This window comes from Neoarius graeffei, chromosome 16, assembly GCF_027579695.1.
Source record: "Neoarius graeffei isolate fNeoGra1 chromosome 16, fNeoGra1.pri, whole genome shotgun sequence".
NCBI classification, from domain to species: Eukaryota; Metazoa; Chordata; class Actinopteri; order Siluriformes; family Ariidae; genus Neoarius; species Neoarius graeffei.
The window spans coordinates 63,837,311-63,854,753 of record NC_083584.1 but is presented as its reverse complement, the minus strand read 5'-3'; the positions used below and the strand labels follow the sequence as shown (position 1 = coordinate 63,854,753).

The following is a 17,443-nucleotide window of genomic DNA, read 5'->3' as shown; positions in this document are numbered from 1 at the left end:
TGCAGTTAGGTTAACATGGGGCGGCCTTGGGCTGAAGTGCCCTTGAGCAAGGTACCTAACCCCTAACTGCTCCCCGGGCACTCTAGTGTGGCTGCCCACTGCTCTCAGTGTGTGTGTTCACTGCTTCAGATGGGTTAAATGCAGAGGATGAATCTCACTGTGCTTGAGTGTGCATGTGACAAATAATGGTTTCTTATTCTACTATTCATAATGCAGTGATTATAAAACTAGAGCAGTGGCTACAATTATTGACACCTTTTCAGATTTACCAATAAAAACAATTTATTTAAAAGGTGAGTTTCAGGTCCAACAGTTATTATTGGTTAATTAATCAATCGGAAGACCTGCCTCGCCCTTTGATCTTGTCGTCTGATGACACAACTCGTTATCTGAGATGGATTTTTTTTAATCACAATCAGCAATTTGAGCAAAATCCAGACATTATCATCGCAGGTAAGCAAGGTGGAAAGATCATGGACATGCTTTTACTCATCAAATTCACAGATATTTCATGATCTTCTTGTCGAAACCTACTTTGTTTCTTATGCTTTCATTTGACAGTCACCATTTTGTATTTAAACGTGCGTTTGAGAAGTCACGTGAGGTGTCGATAATAGTGATCACTTTCACCGGTGTCCACCATTATTGACACCCTGTGGAATAAAGGGACATTTACAACTGTTATGGATCGATCTGTGTGTAACATTGTTGAAGTAGATAAAGAACTTTAAAAAAATAAAAGTACTGGGATCTTTGACAATTTTTTTTCTGATTCATTACAGAATGGAATGTTTAGAGAGTATTTGGAGTCCAATTGCAATAAATAGAATTAGACCAGAATTCAATTCCAAGCATATAAAAATTACATGCTTGAAATATTCAGATTTTTCTATTCCATTCAGAATTTTTTTTTTTGCAGTTTGTTGTAAATATCGACCACATATTACAATATCAGTAGACATTTTATATTTTGGCTCAAGGAGTGACATGCGATCTTTGACCTGTATTTTCATGTGGTTACAATGTCAATTCCCTATTGACATTTATTGGTAAACTACACAACTAGAAATTAATACAAACAACAATGAATGATGAACAAAAGGTGATCTACGAAAATACTTAGAAAGTGGAACAGAAAGATTTTCTGACGCACGTTAAACATTATCAGTTCATTTGTTTACAAACATGAGAATTGCTTCCTCATTTACATAAACACCGACATCCATATATTTAAATAAAAGATATTTTATACTAAATATAAATCTATATAAAACAAATTTTAAATACAAACTATGTTTTTTTAACTTAATACCACATACTGATTATTTTTTTTAATAAATAACCATCTGGATGTTGATAATTGTGGAATGGTGTCGATAACTGTGGAACGGTGTCACGTGATCTGATACGCTAAGTAATCGGGAATCAACTCATTTTTTTTCAAGTGAAAGTTTGAGTGAGTATTCATGCACAGTTTATGTATTGAAAGGCTTTTCTACTTTTGCAACAGCCAAAAGATCATTAAGGTGTCGATAATTGTAACTGTCACTCTATTTAGATTCTTTATCACTTTTGTAGTGACCTATTGTATTCTGATATATATATATATATATATATATATATATCTCCATTATCTGTAGTTGCTTATCCTATTCTACAGGGTTGCAGGCAAGCTGGAGCCTATGGGTGAGAGGCAGGGTACACCCTGGACAAGTTGGCAGGTTATTACAGGGCTGACACATAGAGACAAATAACCATTCACACCTACGGTCAATTTAGAGTCACCAGTTAACCTAACCTGCATGTCTTTGGACTGTGGGGGAAACCCATGCAGACACAGGGAGGACATGCAAACTCACCGGCTGCTGGGCTCGAACCCAGAACCTTCTTGCTGTGAGGCGACAGTGCTAACCACTACACCACCGTGCCGCTCTCTCTCTCTCTCTATATATATATATCCATCCATCCACCCATTATCTGTGGCCACTTATCCTGTCCTACAGGGTCGCAGGCAAGCTGGAGCCTATCCCAGCTGACTATGGGTGAGAGGTGGGGTACACCCTGGACAAGTCGCCAGGTCATCACAGGGCTGACACACAACCATTCACACCTACGGTCAATTTAGAGTCACCAGTTAACCTAACCTGGACAGTGCTAACCACTACACCACCGTGCCATCCTCTCTCTCTCTCTCTCTCTCTCTCTCTCTCTCTCTCTCTCTCTCTATCTATCTATCTATCTATCTATCTATCTATCTATATATATCCATCCATTATCTGTGGCCGCTTATCCTGTCCTACAGGGTCACAGGCAAGCTGGAGCCTATCCCAGCTGACTATGGGTGAGAGGTGGGGTACACCCTGGACAAGTCGCCAGGTCATCACAGGGCTGACACACAACCATTCACACCTACGGTCAATTTAGAGTCACCAGTTAACCTAACCTGCATGTCTTTGGACTGTGGGGGAAACCGGAGCACCCGGAGGAAACCCACGCGGACACGGGGAGAACATGCAAACTCCACACAGAAAGGCCCTCGCCGCTTGAACCCGGAACCTTCTTTCTGTGAGGCGACAGCGCTAACCACTACACCACCGTGCCGCCCTATTTATCTATCTATCTATCTATCTGAATAAAGGCTTCCTATAACCCAAATGACCAATTTTATGTCACTTGCCCGACTTCATGACGTCATATAGGCTATTTTGTAATTTGCATGTAAAATAAAGCTGATTGTATCTCATCTCATCTCATTATCTCTAGCCGCTTTATCCTTCTACAGGGTCGCAGGCAAGCTGGAGCCTATCCCAGCTGACTACGGGCGAAAGGCGGGGTACACCCTGGACAAGTCACCAGGTCATCACAGGGCTGACACATAGACACAGACAACCATTCACACTCACATTCACACCTACGATCAATTTAGAGTCACCAGTTAACCTAACCTGCATGTCTTTGGACTGTGGGGGAAACCGGAGCACCCGGAGGAAACCCACACGGACACGGGGAGAACATGCAAACTCCACACAGAAAGGCCCTTGCCGGCCCCGGGGCTCGAACCCAGGACCTTCTTGCTGTGAGGCGACACCGTGACACCACCGTGCCGCCGCTGATTGTATCGTACTAATTATATTGTTAAATTCATGATTTATTACTGATGATGATTTTGACACTGGGCAGTAGAGCTGAATGTTACTTTAATATCCACACTTCCTTGTAACAGTTCTTGACTTCCTTATATTTCATATGAGAACAATTCAACACTGCATACTACCCTACTCAGTAGTAGGCGCAGGCCATATGTGAGGTAGAGACATGGCTACTATTTTGGCCTACTGTCTAGTACGGAAGTATGAGAAACACTCACGCTCACTCACACTCCTGTCGGCAACGGCGTTTAAAAAGAAAGTGAAAGTAAAATAAAAAAAAAAAAAGCACACACAGACACACAGCGGAAAGCGGCTTTGGGCACACAAGAGTTCAGGAATCTCTCTTGCCAATGTTTAAACTCTAAACTGTGTAGAATAATCTGTATTTTTAACATTTATCCGCAATGTCTCGGGGTTCAAACGCTGGCTTTGACCGCCATATCACCATCTTCTCTCCTGAAGGGCGCCTGTATCAAGTCGGTGAGATCTCTAACACAGGGCTGATGGGCTGCACAATGCGATCTCAACATGCTTCATATTATTATTATTATTATTATTATTATTATTATTATTATAGCAAGCATCATATGCGTGTAAAGCTTATTTTTTAGGCTGTAAATCCTGTCCTGTTTGGTATTCGGCAGGTTCAACACAAACCTGTTGCTCTTTTAGTCCATTTATAAATGCACTACACAACTAGGGAGTCCGGACCCACTTGTAAAAATGTATTTATTTTAAAATTTAATTTGACTTTTTAAATAAAATAATGTCTCTTCCGCCCTGTCCAGTGCACTTTATGTGCCACAGGTCTAGTCCAGGTTTGGACTGTCATGCCATCGTCAGGTTAGCTAGCCTAGCTTAGCTGGTGAGAGGCTAACACTTTCAGTGTTAGCTTAGCCTTCTAACACGACCTATTAAAATGAGCATGTCATACAATCATTTAGTTTTATGAACAACAAGCAACACAAATCTTGTCACAGAAATAACTCATTTGTGACTTTGTTTGGCTGGCAAGATGAGCTTAGCGAGTTATAATTTAACAAAACGTTAGCTTAGCATTATTTACAGAGCAAACCAAAAGACACTTCAGCTAGCAAATGAATTGTGTTTGGTTTGTATTTATTCATATTTTCATTCATTGGTTGAGCTTTTTTTTTTAACGTTCACTAAATTCACATTTCCATGTGAATCTTTGAAAGGGTACAAAAGTTAAGGAACAAGCAAAAAAAGTACAGTATAGCTAGTACCCTTCCCCCTCCCCCCAGTTGACTTTAGCTAGTTTTGCTAACAATTGAAATATTAGCATAAACAAACTAGCTGGATAAGTTAAATAATTTAGTGAATCTGAAGAAAAAAAAATTGTTAGCATTGTTGGGAAAAGATTCCCTCATAGACGGCGTCACATCTTTTTTCTGCGTCGTCCTACGTACAGTACGTAGCATACACTTTATGTCCAGTCTGCTGAGAGAATTACCCCGATTCCAAAAAAGTTGGGACAAAGTACAAATTGTAAATAAACACGGAATGCAATAATTTACAAATCTCAAAAACTGCTATTGTATTCACAATAGAACATAGACAATGTATCAAATGTCGAAAGTGAGACATTTTGAAATTTCATGACAGCAACACATCTCAAAAAAGTTGGGACAGGGGCAATAAGAGGCTGGAAAAGTTAAAGGTACAAAAAAGGAACAGCTGGAGGACCAAATTGCAACTCATTAGGTCAATTGGCAATAGGTCATTGTGGCAGCGGCTCTCAGAAGTAAAGATGGGAAGAGGATCACCAATCCCCCTAATTCTGCTCCGACAAATAGTGGAGCAATATCAGAAAGGAGTTCGACAGTGTAAAATTGCAAAGAGTTCAAACATATCATCATCAACAGTGCATAATATCATCAAAAGATTCAGAGAATCTGGAAGAATCTCTGTGCGTAAGGGTCAAGGCCGGGAAACCATACTGGGTGCCCGTGATCTTCGGGCCCTTAGACGGCACTGCATCACATACAGGCATGCTTCTGTATTGGAAATCACAAAATGGGCTCAGGAATATTTCCAGAGAACATTATCTGTGAACACAATTCACCGTGCCATCCATCGTTGCCAGCTAAAACTCTATAGTTCAAAGAAGAAGCCATATCTAAACATGATCCAGAAGCGCAGACGTCTTCTCTGGGCCAAGGCTCATTTAAAACGGACTGTGGCAAAGTGGAAAACTGTTCTGTGGTCAGACGAATCAAAATTTGAAGTTCTTTATGGAAACCAGGGACGCCGTGTCATTCGGACTAAAGAGGAGAAGGACTACCCAAGTTGTTATCAGCGCTCAGTTCAGAAGCCTACATCTCTGATGGTATGGGGTTACATTAGTGCGTGTGGCATGGGCAGCTTACACATCTGGAAAGACGCCATCAATGCTGAAAGGTATATCCAGGTTCTAGAGCAACATATGCTCCCATCCAGATGACGTCTCTTTCAGGGAAGACCTTGCATTTTCCAGCATGACAATGCCAAACCACATACTGCATCAATTACAGCATCATGGCTGCGTAGAAGAAGGGTCCGGGTACTGAACTGGCCAGCCTGCAGTCCAGATCTTTCACCCATAGAAAACATTTGGCGCATCATAAAACGGAAGATATGACAAAAAAAGACCTAAGACAGTTGAGCAACTAGAATCCTACATTAGACAAGAATGGGTTAACATTCCTATCCCTAAACTTGAGCAACTTGTCTCCTCAGTCCCCAGATGTTTACAGACTGTTGTAAAGAGAAAAGGGGATGTCTCACAGTGGTAAACATGGCCTTGTCCCAACTTTTTTGAGATGTGTTGTTGTCATGAAATTTAAAATCACCTAATTTTTCTCTTTAAATGATACATTTTCTCAGTTTAAACATTTGATATGTCATCTATGTTCTATTCTGAATAAAATATGGAATTTTGAAACTTCCACATCATTGCATTCCGTTTTTATTTACAATTTGTACTTTGTCCCAACTTTTTTGGAATCGGGGTTGTATCTTGACATCACGTTATTTTGCATTGTGTGTCTGTTTTTTCAGAGTACGCCTTTAAGGCTATCAGTCAGAGCGGATTGACCTCGGTGGGCATCAGAGGACAAGAATGCGCCATCGTTGTCACACAGAAGAAAGTTCCGGTAGGTCTCGTTACAACTAAACCCCGAAGTGTCGTACTTCTCATTTATTCAGATATTGTCCCTTGAGTATCAAGCTAGATACGAGTTAATTTATTTGTAAAACATTCACAGGAAGGTTAAAGTGCATATCATGGGTAAATTCAGGAGCAAGATCAATGTAATTCTCCTATTTTATATTCAACTTTGGTCAAATATCTGTCACATTTTGCATTCTCTGCAATTTTTTTACCTTGCTCAATACCAGAAAAATTCAGTTGAAATCAAGCCATTTGAGGCGAATTGGTCCGCCTCTGAAAAAACTTGGCATTTGGATTTCCCGGCAAACATTGGTTTTCGTGACGTCGCATGCAGGACACCTCTTTCTGAATCCTATGTCAGCGCTGGTTTGTTTATGAGAAAACGACCTGGTGGTTTTCTGCAAATTTCTTCAATGTTATCGCGTAATTATTAAAATGGTTAACAGATGTATCGTAGGAGGGTGTAGCAACACCAATCATGATGGGATTAGGACTCATCGTTTCCCAAAAGACCGGACAATGAGAGAGAAATGGGAGCGCTTGGTCTACACAGGCTGTGGACTGAAACCGTGCAAAGCTCGCGCAGCCTGCTGGCGCTTCCGCAGGTGACGTCACGAATCTGGCTCCAGACTCCCTTGGGATTTTTCCAGACGCGTTTTTTTATTTTATTTTTTTTCTGCTGTAGACAGATGGCCTTGTGCAAAATTACCCTTCTGGATGAGTGTGTAAAGGGACGTACTTTCATATAAAAAAACCCGAAACTGGTCCAGAATATACCCTTTAACTCAGAAAATGTAGCATTCGTGGAAAGTTCGTCAAATTGTTCGTATCCCATAAGGGCTCCTGATTTAGCATAGATTTACATATAAGGACATTCACTAACATGATTCAATTCAAATCGTATAATAGTTAGTGAGTTACTGCAATTTGATATATGGATTATATTTGTGAAATTGAGCCATTTTATATTAACAGCTTAGAAAATGATCCAAAACAAATCCATCAAATCTTACGGACAGCAGTTTAATCAGAAAACAGAGACAAGAGTGGTTATGTATCTATGATAGCTGTCAGTAGCTGAATTATCAGATAATTTAGTGCACTCTACATTGAGGAGGCTCTCTTTCACCGTTTAGTCTCTATTTATTAACATACGCACATGATTCTGAAGACAATCAGCGACTTTTGTAAACCTGGTCTGAATTTTTCATTCAGTTTGTCCATGAAAATTTTGACAATTTTACAAAAAAAAAAAAAGATTGATAAATGACGGTCTAAATTAGCAAGAAAGGCAGGATGAGTTAATGGGGTAAAGTTTACTATGATCTTCTATTTCAAGTTAAAACCTGATGTCCTAATTCATCAATCCCTTATTTCTAATCTCACCTGAGCACACACACCTGCCACCAAGCATTCAGGGCTGCATTTCCATCAAGATAGTTTATATTGAGATAAACTGATTTTTTAAAAAATGTTAAAGAGATATTAAGCAAACTTCATCCACTAACATTTGGAGGAAGAAAGATAAGATGTCTGTGGGTTCATTTGGATTTCAGTGTTCAAGCGAGGTATTAAGTTTCCACAGAAATGAAGAGAGAAAGAGAGAAAGCAGAAAGTTATTGCATTACATTTTGCAAGACAGTTATTTTGTGTGTGTGTGTGTGTTATCGGTTATTCTGCCTCCTCTCACACGCAGGATAAGCTTCTGGACGCTTCTACGATTACAAACATGTTCCGCCTCACGCCGCGCATTGGGTGTGTGATGACTGGACATTATGGTGAGGCTCTCATTTTGTCTTCTTACACACACACACACACACACACACACACACACACACACACACACACACACACACAGACTGTTTGACTGTTGTCGTGTTGTGTTCTGTAGCCGACAGCCGCTCTCAGGTGCACCGTGCCCGCGTGGAGGCTGCTGAGTGGAAGTATAAGTTCGGCTATGACATCACGGCGGACATGTTGTGTCGACGCATCGCTGATATCTCGCAGGTTTACACACAAAACGCTGAAATGAGGCCTCTGGGCTGCTGTGAGTTCCTGTTCATTCTTGACTAGTTCCTGCTTATTTCTCTGTCCTACAGTGCATAAGTATTGACCCCTTAAACATTTTGAAGCGTCACAACTTGGAACTGAATTAACTGGAGTTAATTATGAGTCTATGTATGGCATTAGATTATTTCAAGGCCAACTGCCTATGAGACTAATATAGTTTATCATTAAGTCCTTTTTATTTCATGCACATAATCACAAAACCTGTCTTGACCTGCGTCAGGTATGATGCTGATAGCTGTGGATCCTCAGCACGGCCCCGTCCTGTATAAGTGCGACCCGGCCGGATATTTCTGTGGTTTTCACGCCACGGCTGTCGGAGCCAAACAGACAGAGGCCAACAGCTACCTGGAGAAAAAAATAAAGAAAAAACCAGAGCTTACTTTCGACAGGACAGTACAGGTAGATCGGTTTTCCTGTATGGCAGAATATAAGGACATTTGGTTAGCACGTGATGCTAAGTGTAATTCTGGCATATTTTCAGTCATTTTTGAAAGTAAAACACAAACAAACATCTGAAAAAAATGTCGATATGCCTAACTGTTTTTTTCTTGATTTCATTGTTACTGCACCATTACATGCATTGTCTATGGAAAGGCCTGAGTGTACGTCACACGGAGATGATATCTGTGAGAGCTGCGCAAACCACTGAACTAGACATACAAGTGCGCCAATACTGCAGGTGGTGCTCTTAAAATTTTAGAACAATTTCCATGACTACAGAAAAAAGGTTGGCACTCTTCAAGGCTACATAGAAAAAAGTAGTCTCATAGTCTGTATCTTGGGCACAACTTGTTAATAGCAAGTCGCGTAGTGTGTTCGTCCATTCAGTTTGCTGATCTGCCACAAGCATGACACGTCACCGGATATCATTTCCACATGAACTGCACCAAGGCCTCTCAGGACGTTATGGCTACGTGTTGATTCACTACCCTCAGTCTTTAGCTAGCCTACTAGCATGTTGCCTAGCAGCACTCTTCTTATGACTTCACCTGGATGAATGGCAAATGTGTTGCCTGCTCACATTGCAACCACAAATACACAAGATTCTTTTGAACACAAAAACTTCCATACAGAGCCAGATCAGCTCACTGACTTCTGATTTGTTGGTTAAAGCTGGATAAATCACACTCTGGAGTTTACAATGATGTCGAATCAACCTGTGACTAAAAACAGTGTTAGAGCACATCCTTGGCGTGTCTTTGAGTGTTGTTCTCCTCCTGTCCTCTAGTTGGCGATCTCCTGCCTCTCATCGGTGTTATCCATGGACTTTAAGGCCACTGAACTGGAGGTGGGCGTGGTTAGTAAAGACAAGCCCAAATTCAGGTATGAAGCAAAAATGTAATGTTTCTGCACTGAGTATGAAGAACTGTCAATCAAGTTCATTATTACTGTAATTCATCTCACTTTCCTGTGATGAGCGAAGCCCCTCTATCCCTCTATCCTTCCTCTCTCTTCTTCCTGAACATTTTTATCCCAGTGTATACATTTCTTCCCTTCACTCTTCCATTCTCTTTCCATCTTTCTTTCCCACTCTCCCCTTCTCCATCACATTTTACCTTTCTTTCTTTCTTTCTTTCTTTCTTTCTTTCTTTCTTTCTTTCTTTCTTTCTTTCTTTCTTTCTTTCTTTCTGCTGCATTCTTTGGAGTCTCAGTACTTCCTTTTTTAACTTACTCAACAAATCTATCTATCTATCTATCTATCTATCTATCTATCTATCTATCTATCTATCTATCTATAGTGGTGCTTGAAAGTTTGTGAACCCTTTAGAATTTTCTATATTTCTGCATAAATATGACCTAAAACATCATCAGATTTTCACACAAGTCCTAAAAGTAGATAAAGAGAACCCAGTTAAACAAATGAGACAAAAATATTATACTCGGTCATTTATTTATTGAGGAAAATCATCCAATATTACATATCTGTGAGTGGCAAAAGTATGTGACCCTTTGCTTTCAGTATCTGGTGTGACCCCCTTGTGCAGCAATAACTGCAACTAAACGTTTGCGGTAACTGTTGATCAGTCCTGCACACCGGCTTGGAGGAATTTTAGCCCGTTCCTCCGTACAGAACAGCTTCAACTCTGGGATGTTGGTGGGTTTCCTCACATGAACTGCTCGCTTCAGGTCCTTCCACAACATTTCCATTGGATTAAGGTCAGGACTTTGACTTGGCCATTCCAAAACATTAACTTTATTCTTCTTCAACCATTCTTTGGTAGAACGACTTGTGTGCTTAGGGTCGTTGTCTTGCTGCATGACCCACCTTCTCTTGAGATTCAGTTCATGGACAGATGTTCTGACGTTTTCCTTTAGAATTCGCGGGTATAATTCAGAATTCATTGTTCCATCAATGATGGCAAGTCGTCCTGGCCCAGATGCAGCAAAACAGGCCCAAACCATGATACTACCACCACCATGTTTCACAGATGGGATAAGGTTCTTATGCTGGAATGCAGTGCTTTCCTTTCTCCAAACATAACGCTTCTCATTTAAACCAAAAAGTTCTATCTTGGTCTCATCCGTCCACAAAACATTTTTCCAATAGCCTTCTCTGCTTGTCCACGTGATCTTTAGCAAACTGCAGACGAGCAGCAATGTTCTTTTTGGAGAGCAGTGGCTTTCTCCTTGCAACCCTGCCATGCACACCATTGTTGTTCAGTGTTCTCCTGATGGTGGATTCATGAACATTAGCCAATGTGAGAGAGGCCTTCAGTTGCTTAGAAGTTACCCTGGGGTCCTTTGTGACCTCGCTGACTATTACACGCCTTGCTCTTGGAGTGATCTTTGTTGGTCGACCACTCCTGGGGAGGGTAACAATGGTCTTGAATTTCCTCCATTTGTGCACAATCTGTCTGACTGTGGATTGGTGGAGTCCAAACTCTTTAGAGATGGTTTTGTAACCTTTTCCAGCCTGATGAGCATCAACAACTCTTTTTCTGAGGTCCTCAGAAATCTCCTTTGTTCGTGCCATGATACACTTCCACAAACATGTGTTGTGAAGATCAGACTTTGATAGATCCCTGTTCTTTAAATAAAACAGGGTGCCCACTCACACCTGATTGTCATCCCATTGATTGAAAACACCTGACTCTAATTTCACCTTCAAATCTACTGCTAATCCTAGAGGTTCATATACTTTTGCCACTCACAAGTATGTAATATTGGATCATTTTCCTCAATAAATAAATGACCAAGTATAATATTTTTGTCTCATTTGTTTAACTGGGTTCTCTTTATCTACTTTTAGGACTTGTGTGAAAATCTGATGATGTTTTAGGTCATATTTATGCAGAAATAGAGAAAATTCTAAAGGGTTCACAAACTTTCAAGCACCTATCTATCTATCTATCTATCTATCTATCTATCTATCTATCTATCTATCTATCTATCTATCTATCTATCTATCTATCTATCGCTTATATTCTTTGGAGTCTCAATATTTCTTTTCCTTTAACTTCTTCAGCAAATCTTTCTTTCTTTATTTCTCCTGGCTTTTAAACCAGTTGCTTAACAACTTGTACATTAGAAAATGTGTCAGAATTTCTCTCTCTCTCTCTCTCTCTCTCACAGAACTCTAAGTGAGGAGGAGATCGAGACTCACCTGATGGCAATAGCAGAAAGGGAGTAGGCGTGCCTTTATCAACCACACCCATCACGGGTGGGGTCACCATGTTGAACCTGCTGTTATGTTTCAGTACAGCTGTTTTTTCCCTAATAATAATAATGTCTCATGAGAAACACACACCATGTTGCAGTTTTGCTGAGTCCCAGATGAGATAAAAAATCTTCAGTGAGAGGAATTTGATGCTATTGATGACATACATATCTCTATAGGTATATATATTTTTTATTAAACACACCGTTTTAACTTATAGCACATCACTGAAATAAAAAACATCCACCAGCAAAAATGTTCTGTTTTTAATGCCTGAGTGTGCAGTTCTTCGTCCGACCAACAGATGGCACCAAATGCATAGAAAAATAGGAGAACTGCACATTTTACTTCAACTCATCTGCTTTTTCTGTAACACTTCATGAAGTGAAAATGGGTGTGTCAGATCAGGGGCACTTCCCAAATTAACTGATGCCTCCTGACCATGTTGGCATCATGGATTTTGGTTACAATGACAACAATTCTATTGAATCAGGTTGATAGTGGTTCTCAGAGTGGGTTTCTGAAGCATATGCAGATGATCTGTGATTTTTATTTTTAATTTTGTGACAGCTGTGGTGATTGCAATACAACACAAAGCTGTTATAGTTAGTATTTAGTTGGTACATTGCTGAAACTTCCATATTTGCTGCTATGTGGATGTATGTAATGTATTATATGACAGCATTTGTGTATGGTGTTTAGATATACACGTGTGTATGCGGGTCCTTGTGCAAGTTCACCTTCTCCAAGGTGTGTGTGTGTGTGTGTGTGTTTTATGTGTGCTTTCGTAGGCAGCAGGATTACTGGCAAGCCGTCTGTCTGCTTTTGCAAAATGCTGACCAACAGAATGCAGATTAATCTGAGAGTGAGAGAGGAAGAGGGTAGAAAAGAGGGCAGATGTCTAGAAGGGGGGTTGGAACAGGATGCTAAAAGCTCTGCCACATACATTGTGTGTGTGTGAGACAAATATGACAATTTCATTTAAATCTGCTTTACTACATTTCTTTTAAAGACAGACAGACAGGGAAAGATGAGAGACAAGCTAGAAAGTAAGTGTGTGTGTGTGAGAGAGAGAGGGAGAAAGAGAGAGATTAGTGAGGCCCGGTGATTAGTACAGCATAGTGCACAGAGGGATTAACCTTGTTCAGCCACGAGCTCAACCTGCAGCTCTGCAGTCATGCCCCAACACACATACACACACAATGGTACCAGTCAGGGACAAAGGCTTTGTGAGGACACCCCTCATCATCAAACACTTGCTGCTTGGTGTGCGTGTGTGGTCATTTCAATTTCTGTGAGTGTGTGAGAGAGAGAGCATGTGTTTAGTTTTTGTGAGGACCAAATGACAGGGTCCTCATATGACAGGGTCCTCATAATAACTGGAGAACATGACACTGTATTATGGAGACATTCAGATGATCCCTGGAAAGAAAAATAGTTTTTACACAAACCATTGTACTAATAATCTTCATTTTTCTATTTTACATTCTTTGTAAACAAATCTCATCTCATCTCATTATCTCTAGCCGCTTTATCCTGTTCTACAGGGTCGCAGGCAAGCTGGAGCCTATCCCAGCTGACTACGGGCAAAAGGCGGGGTACACCCTGGACAAGTCGCCAGGTCATCACAGGGCTGACACATAGACACAGACAACCATTCACACTCACATTCACACCTATGGTCAACTTAGAGTCACCAGTTAACCTAACCTGCATGTCTTTGGACTGTGGGGGAAACCGGAGCACCCGGAGGAAACCCATGTGGACACGGGGAGAACATGCAAACTCCACACAGAAAGGCCCTCGCCGGCCCCGGGGCTCGAACCCGGACCTTCTTGCTGTGAGGCGACAGCGCTAACCACTACACCACCGTGCCGCTGTAAACAAATCAGTTTAGCAATAAATGTAAAATAAATAAGAATTTTGTTGGATAGTCATAGATATTATCATAAACCTAAAGTCCCCATTTATAAAGCATTCCTTTAATAGATGTCCTTAAATTTTCATAAGTGCAAAGGTTATTTGTAAAGCACTTATCACACATAAAAGTAATTAATATGGCTTGACAGAGTAATGCATAAATAAATCATATGTTATTAAAGAAATGATTATAATTTAATACATTAAGTCATAAACCAACCAAAGAATGTCAAAAACTTTGACATTTAATTGAGTCCTACTGTCAGAGTGCAGGCACTTACTGATGCATGCGCAGAGGAGAGCGGGTGCTTTGCAAACTGGCAGCAAAATCCAAATCGTTATACGGAAGTTGTAATCAAAGTCAGGCAAGGGTTGATCGATGTGCGAATGTAATATCAGAGCGTACACAAAAGTCAAGGTCGGAAACAAACAGAAACGAGGTGAAATATTTCAAGCCTTTTTTTGTTTTAATTTTGATGATTATGGCTTATAGCCCATGAAAATCAGAAATCCAGTATCTCAAATTATTAGAATATTTCCTAAGATCAATCAAAAAATGATTTACAATACAGAAATGTCCAACTTCTGAAAAGTATGTTCATTTATATACTCAGTACTCGGTTGGAACTCCTTTACCATGAATTACTGCATCAGTGTTGCGTGGCATGGAGGCGATCAGTCTGTGGCACTGCTGAGGTGTTATTGAAGCCCAGGTTGCTTTGATAGTGACCTTCAGCTCATCTGTATTTTTGGGTCGGGTGTTTCTCATTTTGCTCTTGACAATATCCCATAGATTCTCTGTGGGGTTCAGGTCAGGTGAGTTGGCTGGCCAATCAAGCACAGTAATATCATGGTCAGCAAACCATTTGGTAGTAGTTTTGGCACTGTGGGCAGGTGCTAAGTCCTGCTGGAAAAGGAAATCAGCATCTCCATAAAGTCTGTCAGCAGATGGAAGCATGAAGTGCTCTAAAATCTCCTGGTAGATGGCTGCATAGACTTGGGACTTGATAAAACACAGTGGACCAACACCAGCAGATGACATGGCACCCCAAATTGTCACAGACTGCAGAAACATCACACGGGACTTCAAACACCTTGGACTCTGTGCCTCTCTATTCTTCCTCCAGACTCTAGGACCTTCATTTCCAAATGAAATGCAAAATTTGCTTTCATCTGAAAAGAAGACTTTGGCCCACTGAGCAACAGTCCAGTTCCTTCTCTCCTTAGTCCAGGTAAGATGCTTCTGACATTGTCTCTGGTTCAGGAGTAGCTTGATATTAGGAATGCGAAATTTGTATCCCCTTTCCTGATGACATCTGTGTGTGGTGGCTCTTGATACACTGACACCAACCTCAGTCCACTCCTTGTGAAGCTCTCCCAAGTTCTTGAATTGACTCTTCTTGACAATCCTCTCAAGGCTGCAGTCATTCCTGTTGCTTGTGCACCTTTTCCAGCCAGTCTTTTCAGCAGTGACCTTCTGTGGCTTACCCTCCTTGTGGAGGGTGTCGATGATCATCTTCTGGACAATTGTCAAGTCAGCAGGCTTCCCCATGATTGTGGTTGTGTGTACTGAACTAGACAGAGAGGTACACGGTATTTATGCTGTTTTACGCAAACTCAAAATGAAATATTCTAATATTTCGAGATTTTTATTTTTATTTTTTTGTGCTGTAGGCCATAATTATCAAAATTAAAATAGAAAAATGCTTGAAACGCTTTAGTTTATATGTAATGAGTCTGGAATATATTAAATGTTCACTTTCTTAAACAACTGCTGGAAAATATTTAACTTTTTCATGATATTCTAATTGTTTGAGATGCACTAGTATATATAGTATTCTATTTACCTAACAAAACAGAATCAACAAACATTACAAAAGGTGATTTTTCCCCCTAAGAGGATAGAACGTTTTTATCAGAATGGAAAGTCATTGTAAATTCTGATTATGACAGGATTTTTCTTTAACCACTAAGCTTTATCGTTACATTTGCAAAGTGAGTGCCTGAAGCTGAGAGGAAAAAAGAATTTCTCCAATGAACTCATCTTGACATTTTCATCAGTGAGGTAAGTTAGTACATTTCGTCATATATTGTGAGTAGAATGGTGAATTATTTTTCAGGTAAGATTTAATTTTTGTCACATAAACATTTTTTTGTCATACAATATCATGTAGCAATAGATAGTTTTCACATGACATCACAGAGTTGGGGATTCCCTAGTGGCGGCCATCTTGAGGGTCAAGCTTACCGTACGGGTCACTGAGCACACATTGTAACGCACGAGTACAAAGTCTTCAAAAGAACCCAAGCAGGCTATTTAAAGCTAGCAGTGGTGCACACCTGTTGCATTCATGGCTGTCGTAATAGGTCAAATGATGATGTCAAGTGGAGCTTTTATGGAATTCCCACTGTACAGGAGCACGAAGGCGAGCAAACAAAGAAACTCAGCATACAAAGGAGAAATCTATGGCTTGCAAGAATCAACCGCAAGGATTATCAGCCTTCCAAACACAGCAAAGTCTGCTCCGATCATTTTATAAGTGGTAAGTTGTTTAAATAAACAATCAATTGTGTTTAAGTTTGTTTTTGGAAACCAAAACATTGTGTAAACAATCTCTGGAGGATGCCTAACTGGAACTGACATGGTACTGTAATACCACTAATGGATGTAAAATTTGTCTTAAATCAACTCGATATTATACACACACATATATTTATATGCAGTGTTGAGAGCTCTAAAATTCCAATGTTTACATACCTTGGCTGTAATTAGGACACGACTGTCACTTGGTTTTATATGGTGGACTTCACGGACCCAGCCACAGACAAAATAATTGTATGACTCCAGCGACTTGTATGCTTTGAGGTCATCAAGTGTGTAGGCACTTTTACTATTCACGAAATAGTTCACAATATCAGGGTACGATATGGATGGCAGCCCTGCATAGTCACTTGAAAATGCATCTTTGTCCACTTCGTAGGGGTCAATTCCCCCAATCAAGGCCAGTTTGGCTGCATACAATTGTCGTGAGATGTTGCCCAATGTATCCATATACTTCCGTTTGCTTGATTTTGCCGACATTGATCTTTATTTTAGAAAACTGACTATATAACTTTATAAATTCGTCCGAGATAACGTAGCCGGTAATAGCGATGGTCCGTTTTGTTAGCCCCACAAGATGGCGGCTGGAGGGCGTTCCCCGGAATGCCGTGACGACAGTGAAAACTATCTATAGGTAAGAGCTAGTTGGTTGGAAATGTCAACTTGTCAGAAATGGTGCTTTTTTTTAAACTTGTGAATGTATTTCTATTTTTGATATGGTTATACTGTACTAAATAACACTAATTAATAGTGTTGAGAGTTGAGAGAACTATGTTGCTAGGCAACTGGAACACTTTGCTGTTGCTTTGCTGAAAATGAAACTAAGAGTTGTGCTCGCTAGCACATAGCCATTCAGTGCTTTTGCATTGCAC

At 40.3% G+C, this 17,443-nt stretch overlaps 1 protein-coding gene across 1 annotated transcript; it reads left to right on the top strand.

Annotated features, from left to right (window-relative positions):
* The first annotated feature begins 3,398 nt into the window (after window positions 1–3,398).
* On the top strand, window positions 3,399–12,305 carry psma6l (proteasome 20S subunit alpha 6, like). The gene is made up of 7 exons (XM_060942213.1): window positions 3,399–3,629; window positions 6,210–6,304; window positions 8,018–8,099; window positions 8,213–8,368; window positions 8,612–8,790; window positions 9,620–9,714; window positions 11,965–12,305. The coding sequence occupies exons 1-7, from the start codon at window positions 3,554–3,556 to the stop codon at window positions 12,020–12,022; spliced, it is 741 nt and encodes a 246-aa protein (XP_060798196.1). The 5' UTR covers window positions 3,399–3,553; the 3' UTR covers window positions 12,023–12,305.
* Window positions 12,306–17,443: the final 5,138 nt, after the last annotated feature.

What these genes read in the sequence shown, in the direction of transcription:
- psma6l (XM_060942213.1), top strand. Translation starts at nt 3,554, where the DNA reads ATGTCTCGGGGTTCAAACGCTGGCTTTGACCGCCATATCACCATCTTC. An exon ending in AGGGCGCCTGTATCAAGTCG is followed by an intron (nt 3,630 to 6,209) that starts GTGAGATCTCTA and finishes CTGTTTTTTCAG; the next exon opens with AGTACGCCTTTAAGGCTATC. An exon ending in CTTTCGACAGGACAGTACAG is followed by an intron (nt 8,791 to 9,619) that starts GTAGATCGGTTT and finishes CCTGTCCTCTAG; the next exon opens with TTGGCGATCTCCTGCCTCTC.